Source organism: Orcinus orca, chromosome 2 (genome assembly GCF_937001465.1).
Source record: "Orcinus orca chromosome 2, mOrcOrc1.1, whole genome shotgun sequence".
In the NCBI taxonomy this organism is placed as follows: Eukaryota; Metazoa; Chordata; class Mammalia; order Artiodactyla; family Delphinidae; genus Orcinus; species Orcinus orca.
This window is the reverse complement of record NC_064560.1, coordinates 193,300,533-193,316,992: the sequence shown is the minus strand read 5'-3', so window position 1 is coordinate 193,316,992 and position 16,460 is coordinate 193,300,533. Positions and strand designations below refer to the sequence as shown.

The 16,460-nt window shown below is 37.5% G+C and overlaps 1 protein-coding gene across 6 annotated transcripts in view; it reads left to right on the top strand.

Moving 5' to 3' along the window:
- ATG2B (autophagy related 2B) overlaps nt 1-16,460 on the top strand; it is a 78,582-nt gene that overhangs the window by 23,619 nt on the left and 38,503 nt on the right. For all 6 annotated transcript variants that reach the window (XR_007475288.1, XM_004262376.3, XM_033419699.2 and 3 more), the window contains 9 exons: nt 207-299; nt 444-632; nt 2,434-2,707; nt 4,083-4,185; nt 7,398-7,593; nt 7,880-8,022; nt 12,429-12,586; nt 12,975-13,147; nt 13,633-13,783. Coding sequence is in view for 5 of the 6 variants with exons in the window: in XM_004262376.3 (XP_004262424.1) it covers nt 207-299; nt 444-632; nt 2,434-2,707; nt 4,083-4,185; nt 7,398-7,593; nt 7,880-8,022; nt 12,429-12,586; nt 12,975-13,147; nt 13,633-13,783 (1,480 nt within the window). In the remaining variant the exon portion in view is untranslated. The remainder of the gene's footprint in view (nt 1-206; nt 300-443; nt 633-2,433; nt 2,708-4,082; nt 4,186-7,397; nt 7,594-7,879; nt 8,023-12,428; nt 12,587-12,974; nt 13,148-13,632; nt 13,784-16,460) is intronic.

Genomic DNA, 16,460 nt, shown 5'->3' with positions numbered 1-16,460 from the left:
TTTTGCAGATGTGATACTAAGTATTTCAGAAGTTAACTAATTTGTCTAAAAGTCACATTGCTAGTAAGTGACAAAACTAAAGCTTAAACCAGCCTTTCTGACTTCAAAAAGCTCTTTCCACTATTATATTAGTTCCTCTGTTAATTCACGTGATTAATTATAGCTTAATATTGTACATTTCATTTATCTTCATCTTTGTTTTTAAGCTTTTAATGTTCCATTCCAAAGAACAAACTGATTCTCACCCCCCTGTGTGTCTTCAGCTTCATTATAAGCATTCTGAGAATAAAGGACCCCAGGTAAGAGATCTTTTTGTGTGATTAGCACCTGTAAATTTTCATTTGATGTATATTTTATCACAATCACAAGGTTTTAATTTAATTTTATAGAATTGTTAGTGATCATATTAATGCTTTCTTTTTCTTTTTTTTTTTTCTTTTTAGGGTAGTCAGGCAAGACTTAGTTCTGTTCCTCAGAAGGCAGAATTACAAGTTAAGTTAAATCCAGTGTTTTGCGAGCTGGATATCAGTATTGTGGACAGGTTGAATTCTTTGCTTCAACCACAGAAGCTCACTACAGTAGAGATGATGGCATCACACATGTATACTTCATATAATAAGCATATTAGTCTGGTAAGTATTTAAAAAGTTGCAAATACACATCGTGATCATAGCTAGCTAATAGGCTTATTGGATGATTTCTGAGCTGAAGTATTCTTACTAAGTTAAATAGCATATGTTATTAAAACGGCATCATTTGTAATAATGAAAAAAGGAGGTATCTTTAATGTCTACATAGTAGACTAGCTAAATAAGTTGTGCTAATGTACTGAGTACAATTTTATGCTGCCACTTTAAATGATGGCTATAAAGAGGGTACAGCAACATGAAGAAGGCTCATGAAGAAGTATGAAGTGAAAATGTAGAATATATTATTCCACATAAACTTTTATTACAACTGTGTAAATAAAATTGTATAGAAAAAGACTGGATGGAAATATACCATTTGGTAGCATTGATTATGTAAGAGTAGTAAAATTAGATTTCCTTTTCTGTGTTTATCTGAATTTTATAAACTGACTATAATATCTTGATAAAACTTTATTCACACATATAATGAACTAGTTGAATCTCCTGTAAAATGCAGCCCATATAATATAGAATATACTCTTGAAATTGGGAACATAATTTATCATATTGTGTTATGGAGCATCACATTGTATCACTTTTACTTAGATCTGGTACCTGGAGTCTTTTCTAAGCTAATCAAGGAAGTCAGGTTTGTAAGGTGTCTGTTAGGAACTTTAGGATTAGGCACAGACAGAGACAACTTTGTCTAAAAAGAAAAGGGAAAAGATAGTTTTCTACATATTTGCCTCTCCCTTAATTAGTGGTGAGTATTCACATTAAATCAAGATTCTTTCATTTTTATTGTCAACAATTGCTATATTAAGTTCTGTGGGGCAAGTGTTTATATTTGCTGTTAGCCATAGATGTACTGGGATGATGATTTTATCTCTTGAGCAGTTTTTGCTGAGAGTGGGGGTTAGTATTAGAAAGTCAAATAAGGGAGAGAAAAAACAGGATCCAAGTCTTAGCATAAAAATGGAACTTTCTAATCTAGGTGGTTAGAGACTGATCCGCGAAATTGAGGATTGTTATCACCTACACTGTACGCTGGACTAAAGCTTCATAAGTTTTAATTCATTTTAGAGAAAAAATAGAAATAGACTTTTATCTGAAGGGCATGTTCTTTGACCCTTTTATTATAATGTGGCTTTAAGTAACTGGTGCATACGTGTTTTGGTTTCTAAGAGTCATTTGATGGCATCATACCCTTGGGTTGGATGGGAGCTCAGAGTGAGCCAATTAGGGGGGAACTCAGAGTGAGTCATTTAGGGAATATTTATTTAGAACCTGTGATGTGCCAGGCCTGGGCTTAGTCCTGGAAATACAAAGATGAGTCAGGGATGGGCCTTTGCATTTGGCATAATACATGGGATTTCACACTGAAGTCTTTAAGTAGCATGTTGGTGGATAAATCCTTCAAATTGAATGCTGGGTACTATAGTGATTTTTAACCATATTGAGATTGTTGATAAGCTAATTTACACATTATTCTTTATAGTCTGTAGTAAGATACATATACATGTATAGCACCTGTGTCTTCACTTTGGTTCAGTTTTTATTTTAATTAATTTTTTTATGTGATGATTTAACTTTTGCCAGTAGTTTTGACTTTTGTCAGTAGCTGTTGCATTACAAAATTTCATTACACTAAATTAATATGATAGTTAATATGAATTGTGTGTTAATACATTATCCTGAATGAGGAAATAGTGATTATGTATATTGTAATGTTGAATACTAGTGTCATTTATGTTTATTTGCTTAATTTAACATTTTGGCATATTTTTGTTGTTTTGTGTTTTAGCACAAAGCTTTCACTGAAGTATTTCTAGATGATTCACATAATCCTGCAAATTGTCGGATATCAGTACAAGTTGCCACGCCAGTATTAAACCTTTCTGTTCGCTTCCCAATACCTGATCTTCGCTCAGATCAAGAGAGAGGACCATGGTTTAAGAAGTCACTTCAGAAGGAGATTCTTCATTTAACATTCACAGATCTAGAATTTAAGACTGAATTCCTAGGAGGATCAACCCCTGAACAAGTTAAATTGGAACTTACCTTTAGAGAACTAGTTGGTAAGATTGACCATGCCTGTAAAAGAGCCAGACTAGAAACTAACAACTGCTACTGAAACTTACATTAAGAAAAGTATATGACAGCCCCCCAATACAATAAAATTAAAGAACATATGTTAGAAAGCAGGTGTAACAGCTTTTTTCTAATATTGTATGCAAACGTGATATCTGTCAGTTTTTGAAAAGAAACTACAATGCGTGATGATTTATTCACTTTGAGAATATAGTGCTTTAGCCTACATTTTAATACCACCTACTACTTACTTGTTGTAGGGCTAATAGTAGCCAAAATTTATTGAGTGCCACTCTATGTTTGCTGTGTGCTGAGCACTTCACACACATTATCTTGTTTCCTTTAATCATCATAGTTACGGTAGGCTTATTATTTCCAATTATTTTTATCATTTATAAGTGAGGAATCTGTCGACTTCCGAAGAGGTACGTCCCAAGGTCAATGTAGTAATAAATGGTGGAATCAAGATTCAAACCCAAGTCTGACACTAGAGCTTGAGCTTTCAACCATCATACTAATAGTGACTTTTCTTTGTAAAATCTGTTTTAAGTAACCCTCTCCTCCTCTTTCTGCTCGCCTCCTTCTCTGTAGGCTGCAGTTTTCCTTCCCTTGTTTTCTCTGAGTTTTACATATCATTAGAGGTATTTAAAATTGACTTGCCAGTTATGATTTCATGGAAAGGCCTTTAGGGGTTATCTGGAATCTTCCCTTATCTCTAGTGATAAGAAACTCATTATTCTGGTGGAAAGTCATTCTTTGTAAAATGGAATGAAAAAACATATATGGGGTTATTGTGAAGAAGTAATTCTTACAGTGCTTGGTACAAAATAGACATTTAAGAAATGTAGTTATTTCTTAAAATAACTACATTAAAAAAATCTGTTCCTAGACTAACTGCATAAACTTTTATGAAGAATAATCACTAAGTGGCACTCAGTAAGTGGTAACTACTATATTTAATATGTTATGCTTATTTATTTATTTGGCCGTGCCATGCGGGATCTTAGTTCCCTGACCAGGGATTGAACCTTGCCCCCTGCATTGGGAGAACAGAGTCTTAACCACTGGACTGCCAGGGAAGTCCCTTATATTTAATATGTTATGATTATGCACCGTACACATTAAACATTCATACCTAAGAATTTGAGTTTGAGCAGAAAAGAGCATTTAATTTAATTTATCTGCTTATCCTGTCTCCCCACGTGTACACGTGCAGCAGGAATAAATGAATACATGTTGTAGAACTTAACACTGCATTATGTCCCTGATTTAGAGGATCTTTGCTCCTCGAAGGAGGAAAGTATCTTTTCTCTTAGTGTTGGAGAAGAAGTGCATCTCCATGAATCAGTCTTGTTTTATTAGGGTCATTCCAGGAGGATAAAGGAGAACCATCCATTAATTTTTTCCACGTGACTAGTGGAGGAGATGGAGACACAGTGTCATCAGATGACTTTGACTGGCCGCGGTGAGTAAGCAAATGGACATGATACATACATTTAATGAGACTTTCCTTTCAGAAACAAGTTGCTATAGCTTTTTTGACTGACATTTTGGCTATTAAATTTAAGCTAAAAATATCCAGCCTTGATGAGAAAACCCCGAGGAAGATGGAAAAATTAAATAAAAAATATGTACTACTTTATCAGAGGTGCCTGTGAGATACTGACAGAGATGGACATATAAAATGTGTTCTCCGGCCTCAAGTTACTTAGCCTAATTAGATGGACAAAAGAATCATAACCATTCTAAAAATAGTTCATTTTTGAAAAGGGCTTTAGTACAAGTGGTATCATACAGCACCATTTGGTTAATTTTCAGATGAATTTTATAGTCAGTGATTGTTTTAGGAAAGTATTTTCAAATCTGGGGAGCTTTTACAAAGCACTGATTCTTGCGCCCCACGTTGAGATTCTGAGATAGAACCTGGGCATCAGTACAGTTTAAAAATACACCAGGTGATATGTTCATAGCAGCACTATTCACAATAGCCAAGACATGGAAACAACCTCAATGTACACTGACAGATGAATGGATAAAGAAGATGTGGAGCATATATACAATGGAATACTTCCCAGCCATAAAAAAGAATGAAATAATGCCATTTGCAGCAACATGGATGGAACTAGAGATTATCATACTAAGTGAAGTGAGTCAGAAAGAGAAGGACATACCAATGATATCATTTATATGTGGAATCTAAAATATGACACAAATGAACTTAACTAGGAAACAGAAATAGACTCACTGACATAGAGAACAGACTTGTGGTTGATAAGGGGGAGGTGGGATGGGGGAGGGATGGAATGGGAGTTTGGGATTAGCGGATGCAAACTATTATATATAGAATGAATAAGCAACAAGGGCCTACTGTATAGCACAGGGAACTATATTCAATATCCCGTGATAAACCATAGTGGAAAAGAATATGAACAAGAATATATATATATACATGTATATGTATAACTGAATCACTTTGCTGTAAATTAACACAACATTGTAAATCAACTATACTGCAATTAAAAAAATGAAACTACAGTAGGTGATACCAATGTGCAGTTGGATTTAGAGAACCACTGCTTCAGGATTTCTTGGGCAGGAGAAATCATTCTTTAAATTAGCCTGATAGTGGGCTTGGATTACTTTTTTTTTTCTCTTTTTAAAAATTTATTTATTTGTTTTTTGGCTGCGTTGGGTTTTTGTTGCTGCGCGCGGCCTTTCTCTAGATGCGGCGAGCGAGGGCTACTCTTCGTTGCGGTGCACAGGCTTCTGATTGCGGTGGCTTCTCTTGTTGTGGAGCACGGGCTGTAGGCGCGTGGCCTTCATTAGTTGCGGCACGTGGGCTCAGTAGTTGTGGCTCACGGGCTCCAGAGCACAGGCTCAGTAGTTGTGGTACACGGGCTTAGTTGCTCCACGGCATGTGGGATCTTACCAGACCAGGGCTCTGAACCCATGTCCCCTGCATTGTCAGACAAATTCTTAACCACTGTGCCACCAGGGAAGTCCCTTGGATTACATTTAAAAGAACTTAGTTTACCCAAAATAATGATCCTTTATTATATTGAAAACTGAGTTCATGAATCCTCTCTTAAGAATTAAAGTGATCTTTCTTGTGCCACTTTCTACCTGCCTTCTTTTACACCCCCGTACCCTATGTGTCTGACCTATCAGACTCCTAGGACAGGCCTGGTCGGCACACAGCTGATCATGAGCAGGAGTTTTCATCATAAGAAACGAATCTACTTCAATTAAGTAATTTGAAAGCACAGTTTACATTAGGATATCTGTAAATTAGGAAACAGTTGTTTTAGTTTATAACTAGAACCAACTGGCAATACCTTCTTAGGAAAAAGAAAGCTATTATAGATGCTACACAGCTGTTTTGTTTGAGCGTGCCATGTCTCATCATGACGGCAGGCTGGTGGGATAAAGAGGAGGCTACAAAGCCTTGTGCTAGTGACATGCTGCAGAGAATTAGGAAAGGACTGGCATTACTCTGGGGCAGAAGCTAATGTCATCAAAGGCTGTTAGCTCTTGATATTTTGAGTTTGTAGCTACAAAACACCACCAATAACACAAGTCTTTTATTATTGAAATTCCTAAAGGAAAAGATTACTTTGTTGTTGCAGTTCTGAAAATATTCTCTAATCAAACTCTCCTTCTTCCATTTGGACAATTTATATAGCATGAGGTTTCTTAGGTATGCAAGTATTTCATAATAGCCGAACAGCTGGAATGTAGAAGGATTTGGTGTAATGATAATAAATAGAATTCTTAGGTAAAATTTGCTCGCTGTTAATGAAATTTAAAAAAAAATTTTGTTTAACTGATGTATAGTTGATTTACAATACTGTGTTAGTTTCTGGTGTATGGCAAAGTGATTCAGAGATACATATATATATGTATGTGTATATGTGTATATATATATATATATATTACACATACACACACACAGACACACATATTCTTTATCATATTCTTTTCCATTATGGTTTATTACAGGATATTGAATATAGTTGCTTTTGCTATACAGTAGGATCTTGTTGTTTGTCTACTTTATATATAGTAGTGTGTATCTGCTACTCCTTATTTATCTCTCCCCCACCCCCTTACCCCTTTGGTAACCATAAATTTGTTTTCTACGTCTGTGAGTCTGTTTCTGTTTTGTAAGTAAGTTTGGTAATGAAATTTTAAAATAACCCTTTTGTTCTCAAAAGATCAGATTTTCCAGTTATCCAAGTATAAAATGTTAATGCCCTTCTTTTATTTGCTTGTTTCATCAATTCCACACTTTTAAGTTTACAGCATGCTCAGGAGTGGGTTGCATTAGATATAATTAGACTTTGTAGAGAAGTTGACGCCTATCAGTAATGATTTAATCAGCGGGCTTTCTATTAGTTTGTTTTTGTTTCTGCGGTACGCGGGCCTCTCACTGTTGTGGCCTCTCCCGTTGCGGAGCACAGGCTCCGGACGCGCAGGCTCAGCGGCCATGGCTCACGGGCCCAGCCGCTCCGCGGTATGTGGGATCTTCCCGGACCGGGGCACGAACCCGTGTCCCCTGCATCAGCAGGCGGACTCTCAACCACTGTGCCACCAGGGAAGCCCTGTATTAGTTTGTATACAAGTTAGTTTTGCAGTTTACACTTAGATCTTGATTTTTAAAATTGTCTTTGCTATCAGAATTGTACTGAAAGTAAACCCACCAGCCATGCATTCCATTTTGGAGAGAATAGCAGCTGAGGAAGCAGAAGAGAGTGATGGCCACTACCAGGAAGAAGAGGAAGGAGGCGCTCATTCCCTGAAAGACGTTTGTGATCTGAGAAGACCAGCCCCGTCTCCCTTCTCTTCTCGTAGGGTGATGTTTGAAAATGAACAGGTAAAGTAACAGTGTGAGCAAGCAACAAAGGAGTTACCCTCTATCAGATAGCTCTTAATGCTTTCTCTTTAAAAACATACTTTGTATACTGTTTTTTGCCATATTTTTAGCTCCAAGATTGAATAATATCTATTTTTTTCCCTTGGTTAAAAGTCACATGCTTATTTATTTGCCCACATACAAGTCGTATGGGTCGGGTAAGAAGATGCTACTACTGTTTTAAATATAAAATGGTTATTTGATGCTTTTTTTCTTCTTTTTTTGGCACTAAACTGTTATGTTTTAGATGGTGATGCCAGGAGACCCTGTAGAAATGACAGAGTTTCAAGATAAAGCAATCAGCAATTCTCACTATGTGCTGGAACTTACATTACCCAATATTCATATAACACTACCTAATAAAAGCTTTTATGAGAAGCTTTATAATAGGTGAGTTTAAACTCATTTAGTTGAATCTTTGGGATCGAACTTTCCTGTCTAACTGCCTCTCTACTGTCCTATCTCCTTGTTTTCCCTCTTCCTCCTTTTCTTTCCTTGTTTTAATATTACCAACTATTTCAGTGTACTTTGTATGGTGTTGATTATAGACCTATTACCGTTATGATGAGCTATTGTCATAGCAGATTTTCCTAACCAGTGTGTCTGGTAACTGGGTTTCTTGTGTGTGAGATGTATTCCCTCCATCCTAGGTTGGCTGGTTGCCCTCTGTCACCTTACCACAGAGTACTGAGAAAGTATCGCTTTGTGTATAATGACATGAAAAGAGTTGGGATATACTTGTATAGAGGGCCAAGAGATACTGGTGTAAAGTCAGAGTCCTAGAGTCTTTGTACAAGGAGCATCCCTTCTCAGAGTCTAAAAAAAAAGCATCTTGTTAGAATTAGAAACTCTAACTTATAAACTTGTCTATAAAAACTTAAATTTATTACATTTAAATACCCTTAAACATATATACCAAGAAAATATGTTGAAATAAATGGCATTCTAGAGTAGAAAGGTCATAGACTCTGAAGATCTTGGACGATTTACCTAGTCCCCGTGAGCTCCATTTCCTCACATATAAATTGGAGATGATACTTGTACAGGCCTCAGTGGGTTGTTTGGAGCATTAAATGATATAACATTTGGGAAAGTTCTGAGAACAGTGCCTGGCGAATAGTAGGTAAGAATGTTATCATTCCTACCCACTCTGGCATAGCTGAAAGGTGGTCATGTGGGTTTCTGGAAAAAGACACGTCCTTAGTGTCTGTTATTGCTAGCTTCCCACTTGTAGACAAGTCATCGAAATTTTTGTTAATCTTCAGAAACTGCAGACCGTTGTTTCTGCTGTAGATTTACTTGGTACCAAATAGGATTCGGATTTATACAGGAAACCACTGATCTCTAGACTGCTCTCCTTATTTTATAGTTGAGGGATATCTACCAAGAGCTAACGAATGTGCAAGGCTAAGACTGAGCAAAATGAAACTACTAGTTCAAGGTCCATCCCAGAGGTCAGAAGGGCTTCGTCCATTTCTTTCTCCTTATGCATTGATTGAACAGGTGGCTATTGGTTAGATTGCAACATCAGAATAGTAAAACATACCTTAAACATTCCATTTATGAATGTATGTTCATTTACCACTTCTTTTTAAAATATAGGACAGGGCCTTTTTTTGATTACAAGCCACTGGTTAGAATTTTTGCTTAATGTATACCCAGAAGGCTTTGTCTACAATGCTCAGTTTCAGTTTCTTTGAAGTGGAGTGAAAAAATAGTTTCAGAGCAGTCTGAGTGCAGAATCCTTCTAGGTTTTTAAGATTTTTTTCTCACTTCAGTGTATATACTTAAAAGTCATCAGTTAGCACAAGATTGAATTAAACTGTGCTTACAATAACATACAGCTGGGATGAGCAGATTTGGGGCCAAGCACGATTTACCCGTGGTGACTATACAAAACGTATAATTCAGCTGGTGGGAGCAGAAGTTCTCAGGTGGGCTAGGGAGTTGTCTACCAGCAGCAAGCAGGTGGCATGTGGGGGACGTCAGTCAGTATGGCAGGCAGGGTAGCTTAAATCAGGGAACTGGAGAGCATCTGCTCATCTGGGGAGCTGGTTCAGGGGTGTTGCTCACGAGAGTTTCTGTTCTCTCTTACCCTGCCCACTGCTCTGTGTCTCAGGCCCCTAGACTTATATAAATACCGCAGTGTTCCCCGGCTGTGGGTCATATAAATCATATATCTAAGTTAGCATGTGAATTCTTTGCCCTCTGTTTGGCTTGGTCTATATATACATATACATACTTTTTTCTTTTAATTTTCAGACATTCTCAGACTTATAGGTAAGTTGCAAGTACAGTACAAAGAACGTTTTTTCCCTGAACCATTTGAGAGTAAGTTGCTGACTTGATGTCCCTTCAGCTTTGAGCAGTTGAATGTGTATTTCTCACAAACAGGGACATTCTTCTATATGACCATAATTCAGCCATTAAAACAAGAAAATTAATATTATACATTAGCATCTAATCCTCAGACCCCATTCATGTTTTGCTAAATGTCTTAATAATACCCTTTATTATACATAAAATTTACAAGTATCTTTCTGAGCAGGAATTATAACCAATTCTGCCTTTACTTCATACATTTGAAATATTGGTTTATTACTTCATCAACTGGCTCTTTTCAGAAAGATAGTCTCAGGTACAGGTAGATTTTTTTTCTATGTCAAAAATCCTTTAGAATAGAATATAAAAAATATTCTACCTGGTTTTATTAAATCAGATATCTTTGAGCTTCTATAATGTTTCAAGCTCATCGGCACAGAATCATGGTGATGTGCCCTTAAACATCTTAAGTGTTTTTTCTTCTTGATATTAGAAACATCATTCAGTGTTTTATAGTATTATGGTATCAAGACTGTGTTTAGACCAAAATGTAAATAAGGAAAAATAGTAAAATCATATGAAACATATTTGCAGGTCATATACCATGAACTCCAGGTTTTATTTAAAGTAATAGTTTCTCTTTAACCTGTGAAGATAAGAGAATGGTTGGAGGGAATAAGGTAAAGAAAAATTTCCTGAGAAAATTCTTCATTTTATACTTTCACTATTTATTCATATAGGAATTTAGACTAAGATCTGGATTTAGACTCTTGTTTCTTTTTTTTCAATAAATTTATTTATTTTTGGCTGTGTTGGGTCTTCGTTGCTGTGTGCGGGCGTTTTCTAGTTGTGGCGAGCGGGAGCTACTCTTTGTTGTGGAGCTTGGGTTTCTCATTGCTGTGGCTTCTCTTGTTGCAGAGCATGGGCTCTAGGCACGCGGGCTCAGTAGTTGTGGCTCGTGGGCTTAATTGCTCCGCGGCATGTGGGATCTTCCCAGACCAGGGCTTGAACTTGTCCTCTGTATTGGCAGGCAGATTCTTAACCGCTGCGCCACCAGGGAAGTCCTAGACTCTTGTTTCTTTGTTCTGTGAGTGATGCACCCAAGAGGCAGCGAGCCAAATGAGTACCACACAGTTCTGGGCATCGCTGTCAGTGTGTCTGAGGCGAGACATGCATCTGCCCTGTGTCCCTGGTATTCTTCATCCAGTGATGCTTCCAAAAAGAGACCTTTTGGGTGGGGATTACAATCTACTGAGAGTGACAGTACTCAGTCCTCGTTTATACTTTCTAGGCCCTCAGAAGCTCAGGAATTGGCCCGGGAAGTTCCTAGACAAGTGGCTTCTCACAGGAAGGGGCCAGGGCTACATCATCGCTTGGCACCTTGATTGGTGTTCACACTAGGCTTTATGACGAGTCTGTGCTTTTGGCAGTCCTTCCATGTGAGTCATCCACTGGTCCTTTCTTCAAACCCTCAGAGCCTGCTGTGTGACAGCCACTGTGCTAGGCACATATAAAGATGACTAAGACACAAGTCTTAGTCTAGGAAAGGGAAACAAGAAAATGGAGTAGTGTTATAGGTGCAGTGATTGCATTATGCATGAGAAGGATATGCTATGGGTCCAAGCCTCACAAAGATCTTTGTAGAGAACATTGTAAAGTCTCAGTTTTCATGACAACATAGAGGTGAGTGGTGGGGGGGTGGTATCTGAGAAGTGACAAATACTTCTTTGAAAAACTAGGATGCGGTGGTGGCCTAGCTTGACAGGTATCACCCCAGTGGTCACCAGTATTGACTTGGCTGTTTGTCTGTTCCATTAGTTAGAAGGGTTTCCTCTCTTTATTCCCTGTTCTGTATGCTTCTTTATCTCATGCAAGCTTCCCAGCGAAGCTGTGCTTTCTGTGGAAGAAAGAAAAAGCAGATATCCCTAGAGAAAGTGAGTAATGGAAGAGAACTGAATTGGGAGCTGGACATAATCTGGGCTCTGGTTCCACTTCTCCCACTAATTAGCTGTGTGACCTTGGGCGGGTCACTTAACCTTTATGATGCAGTTTCTTCCAAGTGTAAAGTGAGAATAATAATTCTGCCTTGGCTTCCCCAGAGGATTGAGGGGAGTCAAATGAGACAGTGCATAATCTATTATAGTTTATAGAGTGTTCTCATAGACGTGAACAGTCCTTTTGTTCTTTATGGGTTTTATTTTTAATAAACCTCCTCCTTTAAGTGCATTTAGATGTATATAATTTGATGCATATAACACTGGTGAAACTAGGAGGATATCTAATTAGGTATCTAATTGTCCAGATTCCTTTCTCACTGCCCTGATAGCCATAGCAGTTATTTTTCCATTGAAAGAAATTCCATTTCACCATTTGGAAAATTTATTATTCATGTGATTTCTTAAAGGGATATTCTTTAGTTTGCCTTCAGTTGAAGTAGGAGTTATGTATTTATTTTTCAACTTTTGTCTTTGTAGGATCTTTAATGATTTGCTGCTCTGGGAACCAACAGCTCCTTCACCAGTAGAGACATTTGAAAATATTTCATATGGTATTGGGCTTTCAGTAGCCAGTCAACTGATTAATACCTTCAACAAAGATAGTTTTAGTCCATTGAAATCTACAGTTCACTATGGTAATATATTTTAAATTTCTTCTGAATTAAAATGCCTGGTTTATCAATAAACAAAGTAGTAACCTTTCAAATTGATGGATTTAAAAATGTTTCTTTGGTGTTTTCCATTTATAACTATATTTTATAATATCTTTTAGTAATTTACAGTATTTTCCCACTTCTAGCTATTTTTTAAGAGTTATTAAGTGTTATTTTATAGTATATTCATTGTCTGAAGTTCAATGGTAAAGAGAAAGACAGTACATTTTTATTGTCATACCAGATTCTTTGTAAAAATAAACAGGTTGTAAAATAAGTAAATATTCTTGTGATAACGTTCAAGGTTGAATGCTGTTTTGTGTTAATAAGCTGTTAGAACAGCTGTAATTGTGCAATTTATTTCTCATAGATGAGGAAAGTGGATCTGAGGAGGAGACTTTGCAGTATTTTTCCACTGTTGATCCCAATTATCGTTCTCGTAGGAAGAAAAAACTAGACTCTCAGAACAAGAACTCGCAGAGTTTTCTCTCAGTTCTTCTGAGCATTAATCATGGATTAATGGCAGTGTTTACAGATGTAAAGGTAAGGATTTACAAATCCAAAGTGATTTTTCAAGTGCATCTTATTATAAATCTAGCATGATATACGCATTCAATAGTTGAGGTAGTTCGAGGTTGTTTCAGTGACTGATGATGAAGGTCAGTTTTCTGAGGCACACCACAATGACAGCAGCTTTGGAAATTTAGCTTTCGTTGCAGATCAAAAGACAAACGTTACACGGACCTTCTTTTGGAAAACGTGCTGGTCCCACTCCTGAGGTGGTAACAGCAATTTATCTATTCCAAAGGGTGATGAAGTACCAAGGTTCATTTGGCAGAAGAGGCCCGGCCTAGTGTTTAATTATGCAGTTTTTAATACCACCATGTTGGATGGTTCAAGAATCAGACTGCTTTGCTGCAGTGTGGGAGATCCTCCTAACCTGAATCAAGGAGGAGCATCTCAAGGGTCGTTCTTACTTTTCTGTTTTTAATTAATGACTTCTCTGTTTTTTCTGATCTTCTTATTAGCAAGATAATGGAGATCTGTTGGAAAACAAGCATGGTGAATTCTGGTTAGAATTCAACAGTGGTTCGTTATTTTGTGTGACAAAATATGAAGGTTTTGATGACAAGCACTATATCTGCCTTCATTGTAGCAGTTTCAGTCTCTATCACAAAGGTAGGACAAATGTTAAATATGTGTGTTTTGTTCACTTCTGGTTAGACATGTTTAAATTTTGCTTAATAAAGAAAATCTACTGAGAACAGAATTCTTTTTTTTTTTTTTACATCTTTATTGGAGTATAATTGCTTTACAATGGTGTGTTAGTTTCTGCTTTATAACAAAGTGAATCAGTTATACATATACATATGTTCCCATATCTCTTCCCTCTTGCGTCTCCCTCCCTCCCACCCTCCCTATCCCACCCCTCTAGGTGGTCACAAAGCACCGAGCTGATCTCCCTGTGCTATGCGGCTGCTTCTCACTAGCTATCTATTTTGATAGTGTATATATGTCCATGACACTCTCTCACTTTGTCACAGCTTACCCTTCCCCCTCCCCATATCTTCAAGTCCATTCTGTAGTAGGTCTCTGTCTTTCTTCCTGTCTTAGCCCTAGATTCTTCATGACATATTTTTTTCTTAAATTCCACATATATGTGTTAGCATACAGTATTTGTCTTTCTCTTTCTGACTTACTTCACTCTGTATGACAGACTCTAGGTCCATCTACCTCATTACAAATAACTCAATTTCGTTTCTTTTTATGGCTGAGTAATATTCCATTGTATATATGTGCCACATCTTCTTTATCCATTCATCTGATGATGGACACTTAGGTTGTTTCCATCTCCTGGCTATTGTAAATAGAGCTGCAATGAACATTTTGGTACATGACTCTTTTTGAATTATGGTTTTCTCAGGGTATATGCCCAGTAGTGGGATTGCTGGGTCATATGGTAGTTCTATTTGTAGATTTTTAAGGAACCTCCATACTGTTCTCCATAGTGGCTGTACCAATTCACATTCCCACCAGCAGTGCAAGAGTGTTCCCTTTTCTCCACACCCTCTCCAGCATTTATTGTTTGTAGATTTTTTGATGATGGCCATTCTGACTGGTGTGACATGATATCTCATTGTAGTTTTGATTTGCATTTCTCTAATGATTAATGATGTTGAGCATTCTTTCGTGTGTTTGTTGGCAGTCTGTATATCTTCTTTGGAGAAATATCTATTTAGGTCTTCTGCCCATTTTAAGATTGGGTTGTTTGTTTTTTTGTTATTGAGCTGCATGAGCTGCTTGTAAATTTTGGAGATTAATCCTTTGTCAGTTGCTTCATTTGCAAATATTTTCTCCCATTCTGAGGGTTGTCTTTTGGTCTTGTTTATGGTTTCCTTTGCTGTGCAAAAGCTTTGGAGTTTCATTAGATCCCATTTGTTTATTTTTGTTTTTATTTCCATTTTTCTAGGAGGTGGGTCAAAAAGGATCTTGCTGTGATTTACGTCATAGAGTGTTCTGCCTGTGTTTTCCTCTAAGAGTTTGATAGTTTCTGGCCTTACATTTAGGTCTTTAATCCATTTTGAGCTTATTTTTGTGTATGCTATTAGGGAGTGATCTAATCTCATACTTTTATATGTACCTGTCCACTTTTTCCAGCACCACTTATTGAAGAGGCTGTCCTTTCTTCACTGTACATTCCTACCTCCTTTATCAAAGATAAGGTGACCATATGTGCGTGGGTTTATCTCTGGGCTTTCTATCCTATTCCATTGATCTGTCTTTCTGTTTTTGTGCCAGTGCCATACTGTCTTGATTACTGTAGCTTTGTAGTATAGTCTGAAGTCAGGGAGCCTGATTACTCCAGCTCCATTTTTTGTTCTCAAGATTGCTTTGGCTATTCTGGGTCTTTTGTGTTTCCATACAAATTGTGAAATTTTTTGTTCTAGTTCTGTGAAAAATGCCAGTGGTAGTTTGATAGGGATCGCATTGAATCTGTAGATTGCTTTGGGTAGTAGAGTCATTTTCACAATGTTGATTCTTCCAATCCAAGAACATGGTATATCTCTCCATCTATTTGTATCATCTTTAATTTCTTTCATCAGTGTCTTATAATTTTCTGCATACAGGTCTTTTGTGTCCTTAGGTAGGTTTATTCCTAGATATTTTATTCTTTTTGTTGCAGTGGTAAATGGGAGTGTTTCCTTGATTTCACTTTCAGAGTTTTCATCATTAGTGTATAGGAATGCCAGAGATTTCTGTGCATTAGTTTTGTATCCTGCTACTTTACCAAGTTCATTGATTAGCTCTAGTAGTTTTCTGGTAGCATCTTTAGGATTCTCTATGTATAGTATCGTGTCATCTGCAAACAGTGACAGCTTTACTTCTTCTTTTCCGATTTGGATTCCTTTTATTTCCTTTTCTTCTCTGATTGCTGTGGCTAAAACTTCCAAAACCATGTTGAGTAAGAGTGGTGAGAGTGGGCAACCTTGTCTTGTTCCTGATCTTAGTGGAAATGCCTTCAGTTTTTCACCATTGAGGATGATGTTGGCTGTGGGTTTGTCATATATGGCCTTCATTATGTTGAGGAAAGTTCCCTCTATGCCTACTTTCTGACGGGTTTTTCTTGTTTGTTTGTTTGTTTTTTTCATTATGCGGGCCTCTCACTGTTGTGGCCTCTGCCGTTGTAGAGCACAGGCTCCGGATGCGCAGTCTCAGCAGCCATGGCTCACGGGCCCAGCCGCTCCGCGGCATGTGGGATCTTCCCTGACCGGGGCCCGAACCCGTGTCCCCTGCATCGGCAGGCAGACTCTCAACTACTGCGCCACCAGGGAAGCCCATCTGCAGGGTTTTTATC